We start from the raw sequence: 17904 nt of genomic DNA, 5'->3' as shown, positions 1-17904 counted from the left end.
GCAGAGTGATGCAGAAATGTTACAGATTTGTTCACAGGAGTCTGGTGTGCTTCAGCCGAGTTCTAATGGAGACCCATCAGCAGAACCAGATACACATGGCTTGAGCTGCACAGGCATTCCTTTTCTGTAAGCAGCAATTCATATCTCAGTGGTGTAACTTACCCTGGCTCGATGCACAATAATTCAGAATGAATTACCTTTTCAGCTGCAATCGTTCCATTCACTTACAGTTTCATTACAATGGAAAAGCTGTCGACATCCTAGCAAAGGTGTAATCAAGGATTACACCACATTATGTAGTCTCTTGTTGCTATTTCCAGTTAAAAATCCATCTCCACAAATATTCTCCTGGACAGAAACATTTAGCTTATCTTCCATTTCAGTGTATCTAAACCATTTAAAGTGTTGGGAAATAAAGTGCTATTCTAACTCTCATAGTTTTAGCTGGACATTAAGAGAGTTAACAGATAAAATTACGTAGCCAGTTAAGTAAATAGCTGCTCCATAGATAAAAAACATTACAAAGTTTATTGGCTAAGCAAACTAACCAAGACCCCGATAATGTAATTACATACAAGACATTCCTTCACTCCTAAACCAGTTGCCAACAGTAAGAACTTCAAAATCATTTACTGATAATACAAAAGCTTACACTACTCTGACATCTAAAATTGGACTTTCAGATAACTTCAACCTATGTTTCATTAAGAAAAATGTGCCACCAGTTTTGGGGAACAGCCCACAGTGCTACAGAAGGCACAGGAGAACTCTGCTCAGTCTGACAGCCAAACAGTAAAGAGCTGATGTAGTTATTTTGACTTAAGAAGAAAGCATGAAAGAAGAGGTGAAAGACAGGCTTTGTGTAGAATAACAAGAGCTGATGGAGAGAGTGCACACTAGGACAGGCTTTGCCGGTGTGGGGGGGTAATTTTTCAGAATTGAAAAAGAAAAACCCCAAATCAAGAAACCACAAAGCTCAACAACTGCTCTGTGCCAGAACCAGAGTCCAAGCAGCCTGTGGGTGATCAAACATGGGTTTTCTTGATGTGACACTCATTCTCTCAGGAGAGAAATTAAGTCTCTCCAGTTGCCTTACCTCCCTACTGGTCGATTTACAGCTTGTGGCTGGCATCTGTTTCAAAGAAAGCTATTTGTCACTTCCTTCGGTCATGGCAAAGACTTCTCAGTGTAACACAGCAACCTTCAAAATACATTTTGGCAGCTAATTTGCTCAATCTGAAATCTACCCATGCCACCAGCCTGAAAATTCTCCGGTGGAAACTGCAGATTTGCCAGATAAGTCCTGTCAAAACTCACTTGGCAGTCTGGGAGCTCACTGCCACAGCTCCTTGCCTCCACTCTTGGCCAAAAGCCCTGAGAGCATGTACCAAAAAACCACATTAGAAAATGTTTAGAATCATCTGTGCCACCTTGCAGCTCCTCATGCACAAATCTTGTCAAAGACAGTGAACCTGATGGTAATTTATGCCATTTCAAGTCTTCTTCTATAAGAGGAATATTTACTGTTTGCAGGTGAGACTGCAGCTACACTCCCCAGACAAACTGTATCTTGGGCACATTGGCTACTACTCATATTATTCCAAGAATATGTTCAAGCATCAGTTTTCAAAAGGCAATACGGGATGCCATAAAGGGCGTGAAGTTTCCTGCTTATCATCTTGCTCAATGTGCAAAGATGTTGCATGATGTGTAGGGCTGCTCTGACCCAGAAAGCAGAAAACATCAGAGATGGGGGGGAATATTACAGTGCAACAAAATGGCTGCAGAAAATTTTGAAGGGATTGCTCTTCGTTCAATTTTCCATCTATCTGGAGCTCACTCAGGTTTATTTTGCAGCCCTGTTGCCTATGACTATCTAAAACAGATCCTTTGAGTAATAAAAGAGTACAGAATTTCTTCCATGTAATACCACTCCTCATTTATCAGAACAGCATGCCAAGCCATACAGTCCCAAGACTTTCTCTCTGGACAACATTTAACTCTGTTAATGACATCTCATGTACTTCGTGGGTGTGAAGGATTTTCTTTCTTCTTTTTTAAAATTATTTTAGCACAGCTTCTGTTCTACATTCAGTCTGATCAGATGTAATAAACCAGCTCCCTATCAGACATTATGAAACACACTGACATCTGGGTTTTACATTGTTTGGCCTGTGTTTATTTGAATTTTAGAATACCTGACGGTAAAAGTAAATAAGATACAAAAACAGCCCCATCCTTCCTTTGCTACAGCGAAAGGGTTAAAAAGGGATAGAAGGAGTATACGTTCCATGAATGTTTCAAATAGAGATGAAACGTGAAGATGTCTCCACAGGTTGTTTGAAGGTTTCCCTGGTAATTAATGTGTGGTTCAACATTGGACAGCCCTCAGGATAAAACCAAATCAATCAAAAAAGTAATTAAAGATCTGTTAATCTTGTAGGCAATTAACAATTCTTTAAGTTGAGCTCTAATACAAAGCAGAATTTTTTTATTATAATGTTTTCCATTTTGATTTATACTACTTTTTTTTTTTAATTGCAGGTGTGAACTGGGCTCTAAATGCCATCTCTCATGTTTAGTTTATTATTAACCAGCACTCCCAGGTCTCTCTCTGCAGAGCTGCTCTCCAGCAGGTCAATGCCCAGCCTGTGCTGGTGCATTGTTCCTCCACAGGTGCAGGACTCTGCACTTGCCCATGTTGAACCTCATTAGGTTTCTCTTCGCCCAACTCTCAATGTTGTAATGTCACATCCAGTTTCAGCTTTGCAGTAATTTTTAGTCTTACTGCCATGACATTATGGCACATCATCCTTCATACTACCAACAGGATTATCACGGCTCCCATTAACTCACTATTCATCTTCTCAGATCCTCAAGTGATTTCTTAACACCACTACGCAACAGAAACTCATAGAGCTCCTAAATCTCACCTACAGATAACAGATACTCCCATGCATCAGGGTTGGGATTTCAAGGACTCCCAAGTACAACAAATGCAAAGTCATAACGAGCATATGTTGGGGTGTCTACAGACGAAGAGATATGATCTGATGTGTTTCCACAGAGACCACGTCACTGCGAAAGCAGCACAGTAACCAGAAAGAAGGAAAAAGCTGTAAAACAGTTAATCAAAGCTGCAAGTTTAGATGCCTGACACCAAATACACAGATTGTTTGCTTGAGCAATCAGGCTGGCTCCCTAGTGGAGCTGGACTTTAGGGGTTCAAAGAAACAGGAAGGGAAAGAAAAAAATAATAGAAACACATGTCTTCTCCAGAGAAGGCCATTTCCTCAATATTTAATTCACAACTGAAAAAGAACATATGGTGTTATGCCAAATTCTGGGCAAGGCAGCTGTAGTCAAGGACAGCCTCTCACTGCACTCACTGATATCAACTCTCTATAAATACATAAATGCGTAAGCTGGCACCTGCTCAAGAACACATGAGGCCAGAGCTCAGGACTTCGTTTTCTAAAAGACAGATAACTGACCCAACTCTCATTTATTATTTGGAGCTGGAACCTATACTTCTCCCTACATAAAAAGGGTGAGCATTCCACAGTGTAAGGAGATGTCAAACAATAAAACCTTGTGCATATTTAAAGGAAAATTATTCAAACTCTGTTGCATCAATTTATCCTTTCACAGAAGCACAGCGTGTTTGTGGAAACCCATATGAGAGATTTCTTGTAGGAGAGCACAAGATTTTATTATGTTAATTCTGCAAACTAAGACTTACACTCTGCTTTAAAATTCTAGTGTAAAAATCCAGCACTGTTGAACAAGAACTCACTTCCCTTTTAACTTTAAGGAGGGTTTTTCCAAGAAGGCTGCCTGCTTGTGTCCATTTCCTTGCCAGTATGTATCAGTACAGCAGTAATGCTGAGAGCAGAGGAGATGGAGTCATCTCCTAAGCCCTCTGCATGCCGGTTGACGTGGCCCCAGGTTTAGGACTGCAATCAAAGTGCAAGTTCAAGTCTTGGGAGCAAGCAGTTGTCACTGCCCGTCAGTTGCCCACCTCCATCATGAAAAAGCCTGGAAGTACCAATTGAGAAACAAGATGTATACGAAGATCCCTGCCTTCACTGCACTTTCGGTTTTATTTGGGCACAAAGGTGCTCTGTCAAAGCCAAGACCTTTTCCCTCAGGGTGAGACCATGACTTTGCCTGCCTGTACCCTTCAGCCACACATCCAGGGGTACAGAAGCTGCTGTGCACCCTGTGCATGACAAACCATTGCTCCACCTAGAGAAGAGGATGCTTACACCAACAGGACTGAAATACCATCAGTGACAAACTCCCACCCACTTTAAAGCCAGCTGTGGATCAGAAGCCAGCCCTTTGTTCCAGAAAAAGGTTTGGCTGAAATAAAATAAATTAACCAGAAGAAAATAAAAATAAATTAACCACCAATATCTGAGATTTTCTTTAAAAATGTTCTCAAGTTCAGAGAGTTAAGGGATTCCGTCAGTGAAGGTTATTTTCTTGCTAAGGGAAGAAAATTAACCACAAAGTCAGCTCTTTTGCTCTTCTATCCTATTCTCGCTTTACATGCTCTCCCTCTTGTTTTTCTTAATCCCCCATTCTTGAAAAACTGGTAGATTTATACACTATCATCTGTCTGGTGCAGCCACAAGATGCTCTTTTGTCTCAGTGGATAATTGAAGCAGAAACTCATTCAGTCTCAGGCTGCAAGCGAGCTGCACTGTGAAACATCAGCTAAAACATGACAGGGCACAGCAACAACTGAGATACAAGAGCATGTAGGAACCCCTCCACCCCACTGAGCTGTTCATTCCTCATTTATTGCTTGCAACACTCTCCTGTGTCTACCTAGAAGACAGTTTTAAACCCCCAGCGCCTGCTGTCAATGGGCCAGGCAAAAGACTTTCAAGACACGGACAAAACTTGCTCCTTCCGTTAAACACGGACACAGGACCTGCCACACAATCAGGTTTAGAACCTTACTCACACTCAGGTCAGGTCAAAAGACTCTTACCATCACTGATTTGCACAAACTTTGGATTAAAACCATGGCCTGACACCACTGGGTCTCAGATTCCCTCAGATCTCCAACAGCGCAGCAAAAGGACTGGGATGTGCTGAAAAACACCCTGCTCCAGGAACCAGGAGGGGAGCAGCTCTGAGACCAGATTTTGCCCTGCAAACCTGTGGGATTTATTCCTGGCTCTATCCAAAGCACTCACTGATTCCTTTTGCAAGCTGGCACCAGTCTTTTTACCCCTCTGTGGATTTTGTTTGTGTATTACTATTTAGTATTGGTCTCAAAGCAGTGCAATAGACATAGCTAAGAAGCAATATTGTTTTGTATTAGAGGTGAACTACCTACAGACCAATCATTTAGGGAAATTTTCGTTTATGTAAACTTTAAACACGTACTATTCACCTACATCACTTAGCTCTAAAGGGCTTCAGGCTACTAATCAAGGAACAGAACAGAGTCCGAGAATGTACTAATGTGTCTGTAGTAAAAGTGAAATCCACCTCCCCATGTTCATAACACAACTCTAACTCAAGAAAAATGCAAAGGATCTCTGTAGCATGCAGCACTATATCATCCTTGCTTGATTATGAAAGGGATCTCAATGTAAAAGGTATAGCTGCCAATTAAAAATTAATCATTCTACTATTCTAAGATTTAGTGCCATCTAACAAACTGTGCAGCCATTCACATGATGAGTTACAAAACTATGTTTGGAAATCATACTTCTAATGACAGCAGTGAAACAGATGAGAGATTAAAGAAATTACTCTTTTCAGCCGAAAACACACAGAAATTAAAACACATTTGTTTTAAGTAGATTTTTCTACGAATTCCATTGGTAGTGTGATGAGAACCTGTTAAACAGTTGCAATGAATGCTTACATTTTAAGTTAGCATTATGCAACTGTTGGGACATTTTAACTGCAGACAAACAAATACTAAACAAAATAAAACAAAAAAAAAAAAGAAGAAAGAATCACATTCCTTTCATTAGATATTGAAGTTTTAAAGGTCAGGAGGCAACTTTGTTTTTCAAGCAGGAACCTATTTCAGTTTTCAGGGTGACAGTCACTCATCTGAAAAAATCAGTTCCACTTGCTAAAATAAGCTAACTGGTTTAAATAAATGCAGAGCTAGGACAAACAGGAAAGACATTTTTTGTTAAATGTTTATACTTGTACAATGTGCAATTGTTCTGAGTTCTGCATTTCTAACACTATCACCAAACCACAAAAACCAGAGAAATATTTTAATTTCTATAATAAGAACTGTCAAGATTACATCAATTCTCATGCAAAACTCAGAGAAAAATCTCTTTATCACTGTTGAGAAAACTCACACATTCAAACCAAATTTACCTGTGCTACACTAGCTGGTGAATAAATAGTATAAGGGTGGGCTGCTGAAGTCTTCGATGGGGCAAAAAGCTTTCTGATGAAAGGACTATCTGATTTCTGCTTTACAGCAAAGGCTCCCCAGCAGAGCATTTTCTTTAAATACAATCTTAAGGGCTGGATAAATACAGATCGTTTAGAGGCTCAGCCAAAAGTGGTGCTTAGCTCAAAACTATGCTCCGATTTGGGATTAGTCATCTAAGCTCCTTATTCAGTACCAGGCAAAAATTAGGCACACAAAACCAGGATTCATAAGCACCAGCACCCTGTCTCACCCTTGCCAGCAGAGGAAGTGGGGAATGAGGGATAGATATGACCTGTTACTTTCACAGGGGCAGGAAATAAACTGCTGCTGCATGGAGATGCAGTCAAAAAACCCCACAGGGAGTCAGAGTTTTCAAATCTCCTGCCCCTTTCATCTCAAAGCCCCATGGCTACAACTGCTGTGCTAGCATGAGAGAAATTCAGGATCAAACCCCTGCATTGAGGGAACTTGAACTTCACCCTTCCCCTGCCCCGTCTGCAGGGCGTCCTGGGATCTGCACTCTGGGGCTGAAATCCAGGAGTAGAGGGATGACCTGCCAACACCTCGGGTACCTCTGGGCTGGAAGTAAATCATTTGCCAGAAGAGCCCACCTGAGGCTGAGGTTGCTATGACAAATGATCCTTTTATTAAATACCAGGATAAACGGGCACATGAACTTGTAAACCTTAATGGCACAGAACTAACGCAAACCCTCAGGCTGCTATTAATCACGCTTACATTCCAAATCATTTAAAAAATAATTACTTGGTTTTGTTTCTTTCAGATACTGGCTATCTGATGAAGTATGTGCAGCTGGTTGATTAACCATCCTCCCTTTGTCAGCACACCTACAAGGATCCCACAAGCATAGGAAAGCAGACATACAGCAGATATTTTAAAAGATACTTATGTGTACCTGTCAGCAGGCAGAAACGTTCCAGCTACACACCTGGAATGTGTGCTCCCACCCTCCCCCAACAGCATGGTAGTTAACACCTCAAAAGCTGAGGATTTAGAGCCTCTTTGTAAGGTTAAAATCTCTTACCTTCTTGCTTTATTATTGTCTGCCTGATCCCTGTGATCCTGCTTGACTTTGCTTTCTAAGGTATTTAGTACTTTGCAGTCTGGCGAGCTAACTGGACACATGACACAAATGTGTGTTCCATCAAACATAAATGTCCTCCTACCTACTGAATATCACCTTGTTCCTAGCCTATGAATGAAGGGTGCCCGGAGCTTCTCACCTACCCTCCTCCCATCATCCCGCATCCCTTTCTCATGGCCTTCTTATTCGCATGCTCTGGGGCACAGACAGTTCTTGTCTTTTCAATCTATCTTTGATATATTAGTTCTTCTCAGAGCAGACTAAACCTTTTGACTTTTGTGTCAGGCTTTTCTTCCTAATGAAAAACAGAAATCTACTAAAAAGAGAAGGAAGGCTGGGAGTATCCTCCTGTGGGCTCCTATGGCTCCTTGCACACACCAGAACACTGCTGCCCTTACGCAGCCCGTCCCTACAGGCCAACTTCACCAACTCCTCCACATTAGAGAAACTGCTTAATAGCCATTGAAAAAGAAAAAAAAAAAAAAACAGAGCTGTCAGCATGGTGCACTTATTATCTCTCTCTGCCCAAGCAGAGTACATCCAAGCCCTGCCACCCCCATGCTCTGCCATGCCACCTCTGCCAACACTCACACACCTGGGTGGCTTGCCTCAGCCGTGGGTTCAGCATTAAAAGAGTTGTTCCAGGTTTAGGGTGCTTATCCTACTAGCACTCTGCTGTAAGAAATTAATGTGCTAAAGCTGCAAGAGATCACAAACTTGTGTTACTGATTGGCATCTCTACTGTTCTTTCAGGAAGGCTTGTCACTTCAACATCATGAAGTTAGGGCCTTGCTCTATCATTTTCACCCTATGAGTAGCTCAAATGAGTACAGAAAAACTTTCCTGAACCATTTCTGGAGCTCTCAAACAAGGAATATGCATTTCTCACCTTAAAGAGTTGTCCTTCCTTTATGCCCCTCAAGAAACCAAAACACATCTCCTTCCCTCCAACCCCTGCCACGCTACTATCAAATTCTCCAATTGTTTGAACTGTTTGTCTCAGTCAGGTTTGATCCAAGTGTTCTTTTCATAAGCTACTCAGAGAACAAGAAGTTATTTGCTCATAGAAAGTCAGTTAACACAGGTCTTTCATTTCTTAAGTGTTATTTTGTGCAAATTAAGATATATGGTCTTTCCCTGCCGTCACTGAAACACCTCAGAGCCAAACCTGAGGACCATTTAATACTAGTATAAAAAAATCCTATGAATGTACAGAAAAACAACACTTCAAGGGGACAAATTAGCTTTGGATTATTAGCAATGCAAATGGCACAGAGAGGCACTAAAACCAAAACCAGGTTATGAACTTTGCTGGAAGACATATTTTTCATACTTTATTAGCGTAAAATAGGGTGTATTTCTAGCAAGTACTTCTTGCCCATAAACATTTGGGTGTCTGTTCAGTAAAGTGGAACATGAGTATCTGCGAAAGGCAAGTGAAAACATGGAGCTATGGAAAACAAACATATACATGAAGATCAATTCTAAACACCTGCATTCCCAAAGAGTTCAGAAGTTGCTATTTTCAGATATACCTTCAGTTTTATACTATCCCCTCCATGGTTTAAGTTTCAAAAATATGCTTAGAAAGGCTAGGAAAAGTAAAATCAGAAATTCACTGGAAGAGGGAATAAAAATTACGTATTTTGCTGTCTTTTATGACACCTGTTAATGGCCAATAACATATTATTTTGCCGCAGTTTTGTCTAAGATATCAACTCAGATGACACAAATCTTTCATATCACTGAGAAAGCATTAACTTCAGCAAAAAAAAAACTTGGCTGCTGTATTCATGAAATTTAGTTCAACACTGCTCTTACAGAAACTGAAGGAACTCTCATTAATTCTAAGGGGTAAAGGGTTGGTCACGAAAATCCTAAATATGTTTTACTAACAGAATTAATCTCATTAATAAGCTGGCATGTGAACCCATTTTTTCTGGCTGCTGAAAGCAGCTGGTGGTTTGCTTTTATTCTCTTGAACACAATTAGCAAAGTACTCCAGCAGCTGAATAGACTCATTCATTTGAACAAATTACTCCCTGGCAGGGTTGGGTTGGTTTTGTGGGTTTTTTTTTTTTTTTTTAAACAAAAATCACCCCCAACCTCTTTTCAGTCCTGGTGTAGTTAGAAGAGATACAAAAGCCAGCCTGTCATTAATCTTGCCTGTGCCTGAAAAGGCAAGTGGGACTTACACTGCTGAATATGCTACATTTTCAGTGTCTCTCTCAGTGTCATGATTGAATTGCTTGCTTCTCCCAACTCTTATCTTAGCTGGTGTACAATCCTAATTAAGAGGCTGACGTAAAGAATACACACGGGGAAGAGTCTGGCATGGATATTATGGATGAGATGATAAAACTTTATGAGCACAGCTACCTCCCACGTAGCTTTTGTAGTTAACTGTTGGTGCTTGAACAGTTGCTCTTATGCGGGCTGTTTCTCACTCCAGAGGGTTGAAAACGTAACATAAACCAGACTTGACCTTTCTAATAGGTAGTTGCATCTCACTGATCTAATTCAACTACTTAGCTCATTCTTTCACTGAGATAACTTTACAGGCAGATCGGGCTCCAGTTTCCTTCTCCTGTTGCTCACTTTCAATGTGAAAAGGGCTGTGGGTAGCAGAAAGCCCACACATTCACGTCACAAACAATGCTGCCATGTACTGAACACAGCAGAACTATTTGTTTAATTAGTTACATTTTCATCTTTTAAATGAGAAGAAAAAAACAAGCCATGGGTGGTCTGTGACCTCAGAAGAGCAAATATCCCTGTAAAATCATCCCAGCTCAGAATACTGGATTGGGCATACAAAAAGCATTTATTGCATTCTGGGCCTGACTCAGGAACAGAAGGTGCATTAAGAACTTCCAAACTGTAGCCTTCCACCAATTCATTAAGTTTTGGGCATTATTTAATGAGAACGGCTTATGCATATACTTTGCCTGAAACACTATTTATACATAAATATGTTTTAACTACAGTATCTGTCGGGAGTTATTCACACACCAGTTCAGAGGGTTTCAAATTCTTCCTTCAAGTAAATGCATGCAATTCCCATTGCTGTCTGCCTCTCCTAGGCCATAGGTCTGCAGGCAGAGCTTGTCCTCTGTTTTGCAACTCAACCAAGGATCTCAACTGGTTTATAGACACTAGGATACGTTGATGTTAACGTCCTGGTAGTGCATTAATATCACATAAGTGAGAAAACCGCTGTAATTTGTGCAGCAGCAGTAGATTCAATTGTCCTTATGACTGAACTTGACATTTTTGGAAAAAAAAAAATCTCACTTTTTGGCTGTTTTATCAGAGAAGTCAGTCTCCAGGCAGGTATGAAATAAAATGATCAGGCTTTCTCAGAACTACAGGATGTGTCTTGGAAAAAACAAAAATCATGACATTATGGAACACTGAAATGAGAGCTGAGCAGATCCAATGCTTCAGCACACAGCTCTCCAGATTACATTAACATGACAGTAACTGCTTTCAGACTCTGGAAGGGGTAACCAAGCAGACTAATAACATTTGCTAACGGACTCAGGCAGCTGTTGCAATGGGATGTTGCAACGGGATGTTGCAGACAGAACATCATTTTTCAGTCCCACCCTATGCAACTACTACCTATCTAAATACTTCTAAGATGCTTTCTCAAAACCTCTCTGCTATTCTTACTTTTGAGGCTGTCTAGTTAAAAAGATGCTTAAGGAAGCTTCTTCCTTAACAAAAGAGATTCCCGAAGGAGTCTAAGAAATGCCTTTTGCATACCTCCTTGCTCATCAACAAGACACACATTCCACCACTTTTCCCATTTCTCCAGCATAAGACCTGTGCAGAAATAATGGCAATTTCTAACCTGAGAAACATGCACCCAGAACACATTTTTCTCTTTTCTGTGTGATTTCACAACTGGAGATGAAGAAGGCCAACACTCTTTGACCTGTTACTCCTCCAAGGGCCGTATGTGTTCTCCATCTGGCAACTGCACAGCTGCTGCTTTAGGACTTTGCCATTTCCATCTCCTTTATCTTTCCTTCTGTCAGCTGCTTATTTTCCATTTTTTATTATATTATTTTTTGGTAGATAATAATGCCTTTAGGATTAGTGCTGGCACAAGGCCAGGACAAAATGGCAGCACTAGGGACTTTTGTTTGAGTTAGGATCACTGAAAGATAATTTAGACAGTGAACCCAGGGCCTCATTTTCCCATGACACTGGAAAAAATCCAGAGAGAGAAGCAGAAACACTGACTTCAAGTCCACTGTCTGAAGTGAGGAAACACAAAACTCATCATAAACGATGAAGAACAAGCCAAATAGTTAAATCCACACAATGTTAATAAAGTAACATAGCTAACACGTTTTGCTATGCTCAACTCAAGGCTACTCCTCTTAAAGTTTTATTTCCTATTGAGTTAGGAGGCTGTGAGAAAGCAGGTAGGGAACTCTCTGCTGAGATCTAGGTAAGTTAAGCATCTCTGTAATACCAGCACACTCTGTATTTGAAACCAAACGTCCTTCCCCATTAACCATGATCTACAGATCCTCCACAGGGTGCCCCAGACCACTGTAGTCTCCACCACAAGCTTCCCGAGTCCTGACTCAAGGACTGATGTTTCGGATGTCAGGAAGCTGTGCCAGATGTACGTAGATCACAAGTCTCCTCTCTGCCATGACAAGAAGAGATTGTGAAGCATGCAGAAAGCCAGGAGGGAAAGGAGGAGCAGGAAGGAGAGTAGGAGAGGCAGTGTCAGCCACTGCACAGCCCCAGCAAAGGCTGACATTTTTGGAGTGAGGGAGTGCTTGAAGCAAGATGAAAATCTCTGGATCACAGGTGGGAACGGGAGATAGAGAGAGGCAGCTCTGAGAGCTAGGCAGAAGGTAGTCTAGGACAAGGTAGGGAGCCAGGCACTCGCACAGCTGCCCTGGAACAGCCAGGAACACTGTCAGCACAGATGGCTGACTGCACAAACAGCCATGGCATTAGCAAAGAGAAAAGAGGACTTCTGGCAGTGGGCATGTAGCTCTGCAAGGAATCTCCCCAACAAACACTTCAGCCTGCAAAATCTCCCTCCTGCTGGCACAGGGGGATTTGCTCTCTCCAGGGTCTGCTTCTGCTTGACCATAACAGGGTGTAGCACCTATCAATGCTGAGCTTGTATAGGGGTTGCAGTGGGTCCCCATCCTAAAGAACAGTGAAGCACCACCTCTCCTGCCTACAAACCACCCATGAACAGCACCCTGAGCTCTCAGCAGCTCAAACATTTTTATCATCTGGGGAAACGCCCCGTTGCTCAGACCAAAAAAGCCACAGTACTGCGGATGACTGCATCTGTAATACTCAAAATCACATTTCTCAGCAACCACAACCAAAAGCATATGGTAGATTTTCAACGTACATAACTTGCTAAGTGACACCTGCAAAAGGGCAGATGGAGGGAAAGGGAGGAAGAGCACAAATTACAATCCCATGCCTTCTTCAAAACTCATGTCACAGGTTATTCATACAGCAGCACCTTGAACTCAACAGGTGGGCCTTCTCCACTAACTCAAGGCAAAGAATGCCAACATAAGACTATTTCTGTCTGCCTAGACTGAAAGCTTCAAAAGAAAAATATAAGCAACTGATGCAACTCAAAATGTCAAGACAAATATTTAAACAGCATTTATTAAAGTTTTAAGAAGCCAAAGTTCTAAAAGAGAACTGAAGTTATGTGAGAAACTGCAGGAAAGGTCATTTATCGCCACAACACTCAAGTTCATCAGCCTGTGCTTCAAACTAAAGATTATGCCTCCACCTCTGAGAGACACAATGCTTAAAACAAAGAGACGAGGTGCCTAAGTGTGAGCTGGACAATGGAAGGATTGGGTTGCTTTCTCGAGTTTAAGGCATAAACTCCTAGCTTTCATCTCCTACAGCGGAAGACTGACCTGACTCTCTAAAGCCCTCTTCTCGTTATAAGCATCTGTGGAAAACTTACTCCCCATCATGGGGAAGGCTGACTGTCTGGGAAGTACTTGTACCAGCATGTAGAAGTCCCTATAGGTATGTGCTACACATTCTTGCTTTCACAGAAGATTCTTCTATGAAGATGCCAAATGAACTTGCTTAGCATCAGAGCTAAGCAGTGGCAGTAGCTCAGAGGCATCTTCCTCCTACATTTGGAGAGATTAAAGACATACTTTCCCATATCCATCTTTGGAGGACAGTAGCATGCCCCTAGGCTTGAAAAAACTCACCAGGACTGTACTGATATTTTAGAGAGCTTAAAATAAACAACAGCAACAATCTAAATACTCTTAGATGGGAAATAAGACCACTTTTCTCAGTCACACCACAAAAAACTTCATCAGATTCAATACAGACAGTGGAACTTTGAGATTTCATTCTACCACAAAAAAAGATTATGAGAAAAAAAAAAAAAAGGAAAAATATAGGTTCTCTGTGAATTAAAAAAAAGACAAGTTTTGGGTGGGAGAAGCAGAGAGACCTGGCCATCTGGCTTTCCCCAACCTTTGTGCTGATGAACAAGGGGACGAGCACAGGACAGCTGGTCGCAGATAATGGATGATACACAGACATAATGCACCTAGACCAGGTCTATTCTCACTATCTGTGTGATACACACACACCAAAAAAAGCCCAGAGCAGGAGGAAGAGATTACATAAGCAACAGCGCAAGTTTGCAGCTAAATCCGGGCAATTCTGTCCTGGTGAGGAAGGTGTCACTGCTACTTCTGTTTTAATTAGGAGCATAGTTTTGAAGATGCTAAAAACATAAAGCCAGTCATTAAGTACTTACATAGTCATCCTCCTGCAGACCTTGCTTCTGAACAGAACTTTTCACCTCCAGTGAAAACTTCTCAAATTCAGGCTTCACGGTCCTCAGCAGAGTGATGGTTTGGAGGTATGAGTATGCCTTCTTGGCTTCAAGGTCATGTTTGTCTCCTCTTCTCCAAGAGCCATTTCCTAAGAAGAAACAAGCATATGTACAAGTCCAAATGAGGTGCTGTTACAGGATTGCCTTCATTTTCTACCCAGAAGTCCCCTCTCCCACAGCTTGGGGAAATGGCAAAGCACAAAAGAGAACTGAACCTGCTCCAAGATGTTCAGGAAGCCAGGCAGGGAGGAACGGATGGTGGGAAGTAAACGTGCAAACAGAAGGACAACTTTACTCCCATACCGAGCTTGCTTATTTTTAAAGGGTGGGATAAAGTCTAAGCGTGAGAAGACATCTCGGATCAAAACACATGCGCCAGATCTCAAACACAGAGATATTTAAGTCAGAACAAGTGAGGGAGGATTTGACCACAAAGTTTTTGTTACACATCACTCCACCAGCGACACTCTTGGAGAGTCAGAAAGGCAGCAGTAAAGTCAATAGTATGATCACCATCTCGAATGGGAGGCAGATGGTACAATGGCTTCTCCCATTGCTCTCCTGCTGTGGTCAAGGAGAAAACCATGTGTGCAGTGGCTGCCAGACCAACCTGCTCTTAATGGAAAAGAAACACTTAGACATAAACTGGGATGCTGAGTCTACGCTGTACTCACATGTGTTCTGTTAACTCAGACCACCAGTAAAGTCATCAGATGTTTAAAACACAGGACAGCTGACTGGTCACTAACTAGCAGAGGAGTCCTTCTGCCTAACAGATCCTGACTTTAGCAGGTCCTGAGACCCGGATCCAAAGCTTCCCAAAACCAAAGGAGACAATCAAATTGACCTGGATCGGGTTTTGTGCTATTCTACATAAATGTTAACTAAAAGAAGCCTAGAGGGAACAGTGTTAGCCTTAAGCAGTGTGTCTTTAAATGCCTACAAATAATCAAAAGCCAGACCGCTGTTTTATTTTTCAAACAACAGTAACAAACTTCATTGTGGCTTTATTAGTCCAGACTAACACTAAGCTCCCAAAGTTGACCTGGAGGCATATAAGACCCTGAGATGAGAGACACTGTGGTTGCTATATTTGGGTCAAGGCCATGGAGTCATTTGGACCAAAAGAAGGAAGCAGAGATAGAGTCCAGGCAACAAACCCATGGTGCAACTTGCACAGCACTACCAGCTGCTTCACATGCCTGCAAGAGCATATTCATGGACAGATCACTTCAGTCTTTCTGCAGCAGATGAACACAGAGCCTACATTTTGTCCTCCAGTACCCCAGTAAATACAACTGGAGAACTGGTTTGTTGCCTCAGAGAGCACAGCAGAAGGAATGAAGGATCTGCACTTCTCTGGAGGGAAAGTCTGTCCTTCTGCTGCTTTTGGCTCTAGGGCACAAAACTCATGAGAAGCAGCTGAGGGACCTGGAGAAGAGGAGGCTGAGGGAGACATGATCACTCTCTACAATTACCTGAAAGGAGGTTGTGGCAAGATGGGAGTTGGTCTCTTCTCTCAAGTTAGGAGTGATAGGACAAGAGGAAACAGTCAGGGGAGGCTTAGATTGGAGATTAGGAAGAATTTTTTCAGTGAGAAGGCTGTTAAGACATTGGCATAGGCTGCCCAGGGAGGTGATGGAGTCACCATCCCTGCAGACATTTAAAAGCTGTGTAGATGAAGTGCTAAGGGACATGGCTTAGTGCTAGGCTTGGCAATGTTACGTTAGTGGTGCAATTCGATCATCTTAAAGGTCTTTTCAAAACAAACAACTGCATGATTCTGTCACTCCCAGCACAAAGTGTGTGGCACAGGCCCTTTTACCTCTCTCTTCTACCCCAGGAAAGCCTCAATTTACCACAGCTCAGCACCAGCTAGGACTGCAATCTTTATGAATATCATCAACCTTGCTAGTGCTTAATTTATTGATTTTTTTAGAAGTTATTTGATTCTCTCAGGATGGCATCTCTACAGTGGTTTAGGGATTTCTTTCACAATACACAGTTTCACCAGTCAAAATTACTTATGCCAGGACACTCTTAATCATATCTCATGGAAACTCTGGAAAGCAATTAACATCCCACCATCTAGTTTTGCCCTCAGAGGTAGCACTCTTCCCTTTAGTGCCTGCACTCTGTCTGTTTTACTGTTTTCTAAAAGAAAGAAATACACACCTGGCAATGGTAAGCTAGTACATCTTCCTAGCTTCCCTAAAAGAAGGTACAAGCCCTGACAGAAGTTGAAAAGTCTCTGCCTCAGCTGAGTACCTGCATTTCAGAAGTGCAGTATTCAAGAGGTACAGCAGAGATTGCAGTACTGAGGGCTTCTCTCTAGCTTTGCATTTCTAGATGGAGATGACTGAAGAGTGAGACTTTAGACCCCCCTAAAAATAGTAGTGCTGGTACAATGTGAGTAACATGTATTTATTTTTAAAAATCCTGACATTGGGAGCAGGGAACGCATACTTGCATAACAGCGTTCCTGGAATGATTTACATATTTAAACTCCTTCATGGATTATTTTGCAGGAGGTTGTCTTGCCACAGCACTTAACAGGCAATTATTGCAGCCTTGGCATTTAATACGTTTGCTCCTCTGAAAAACTAAAAATATTCAGAACACAGGGCAACAAGAAACTGCAACATGGTCATCTGAACTTTAAGGCAAAGTGCCAATTTGCCAGCTGTACCCACTCTTAGATTTTGTATCTTTTATAAGGGACAAAACCAATTATTTCCAGGAGCTGGGAAGAAAGAACTGGGGTGAAATTTCTCTACATTTCTCTTTTATGCTTGCTTTCCACATGTGATGACCATCTGCACAAAATGGACTTGTGATGCACAGTCATTTCACTCTTCACAGAAACACATCCACAAAGAAACAGAAAATTCTGTTTAAAAGAATCATTACCTAGAAATGTCAGGAATTGACACATTCTAACTACACTACATCGGAAGACAAACAGCTTTCATTAAACTCTTGGAAAAGCTACAAGGAGGTTGGATTATCTGTGATTCAAATGAGGAAGGTGCTAAGGCAAAAGGATATTGTCCCCATCACCTCTCCTCCTGGAGGTGCAGGGTAGTTACCCTGCACTCACCTCAGCCAAGGCAAGGAAACCAGTCAGTTGTAGGAGATGATTCATCTGAGCCCTTTGGACACCTAAGGGTGAGGCAAATTGCTCTCCCACGGTGCATACCTCTCTTCTGTGACTTCAAAAGGAGCCCAGCTCACACACTGACTTGTACCTACCAGCCAGACTAATCACTTCTCATGCAGATGTGCTCCTTTAGACTAAATGCAGCAGTAGCACAGCAGTAACCAACCATCCATCACCAGCAGCCACAGGACTTATTTGGCCAGTAGTTTCTAGTAAAGCCAAGCCTGTAAAGCTCTTAGGGTCTACAGAAGAGCCAAAGGCAGGTGATTATGACTGCCCATATGGGTAAACCCTCAGCTTTTAGCTCTGGTCCTGACTAAGGCTGCAATACC

The 17904-nt window shown here is 41.9% G+C and overlaps 1 protein-coding gene across 2 annotated transcripts in view; it reads right to left on the bottom strand.

Moving 5' to 3' along the window:
• NPR3 (natriuretic peptide receptor 3) overlaps window positions 1-17904 on the bottom strand; it is a 46613-nt gene that overhangs the window by 20655 nt on the left and 8054 nt on the right. For both annotated transcript variants that reach the window (XM_062018572.1, XM_062018573.1), the window contains exon 3: window positions 14335-14501. In XM_062018572.1, coding sequence (XP_061874556.1) covers window positions 14335-14501 — 167 coding nt within the window. The remainder of the gene's footprint in view (window positions 1-14334; window positions 14502-17904) is intronic.

This window comes from Colius striatus, chromosome Z (genome assembly GCF_028858725.1).
Source record: "Colius striatus isolate bColStr4 chromosome Z, bColStr4.1.hap1, whole genome shotgun sequence".
NCBI lineage: Eukaryota > Metazoa > Chordata > Aves > Coliiformes > Coliidae > Colius > Colius striatus.
The sequence above is the reverse complement of the archived record's forward strand: the minus strand, read 5'-3'. Positions and strand labels throughout refer to the sequence as shown.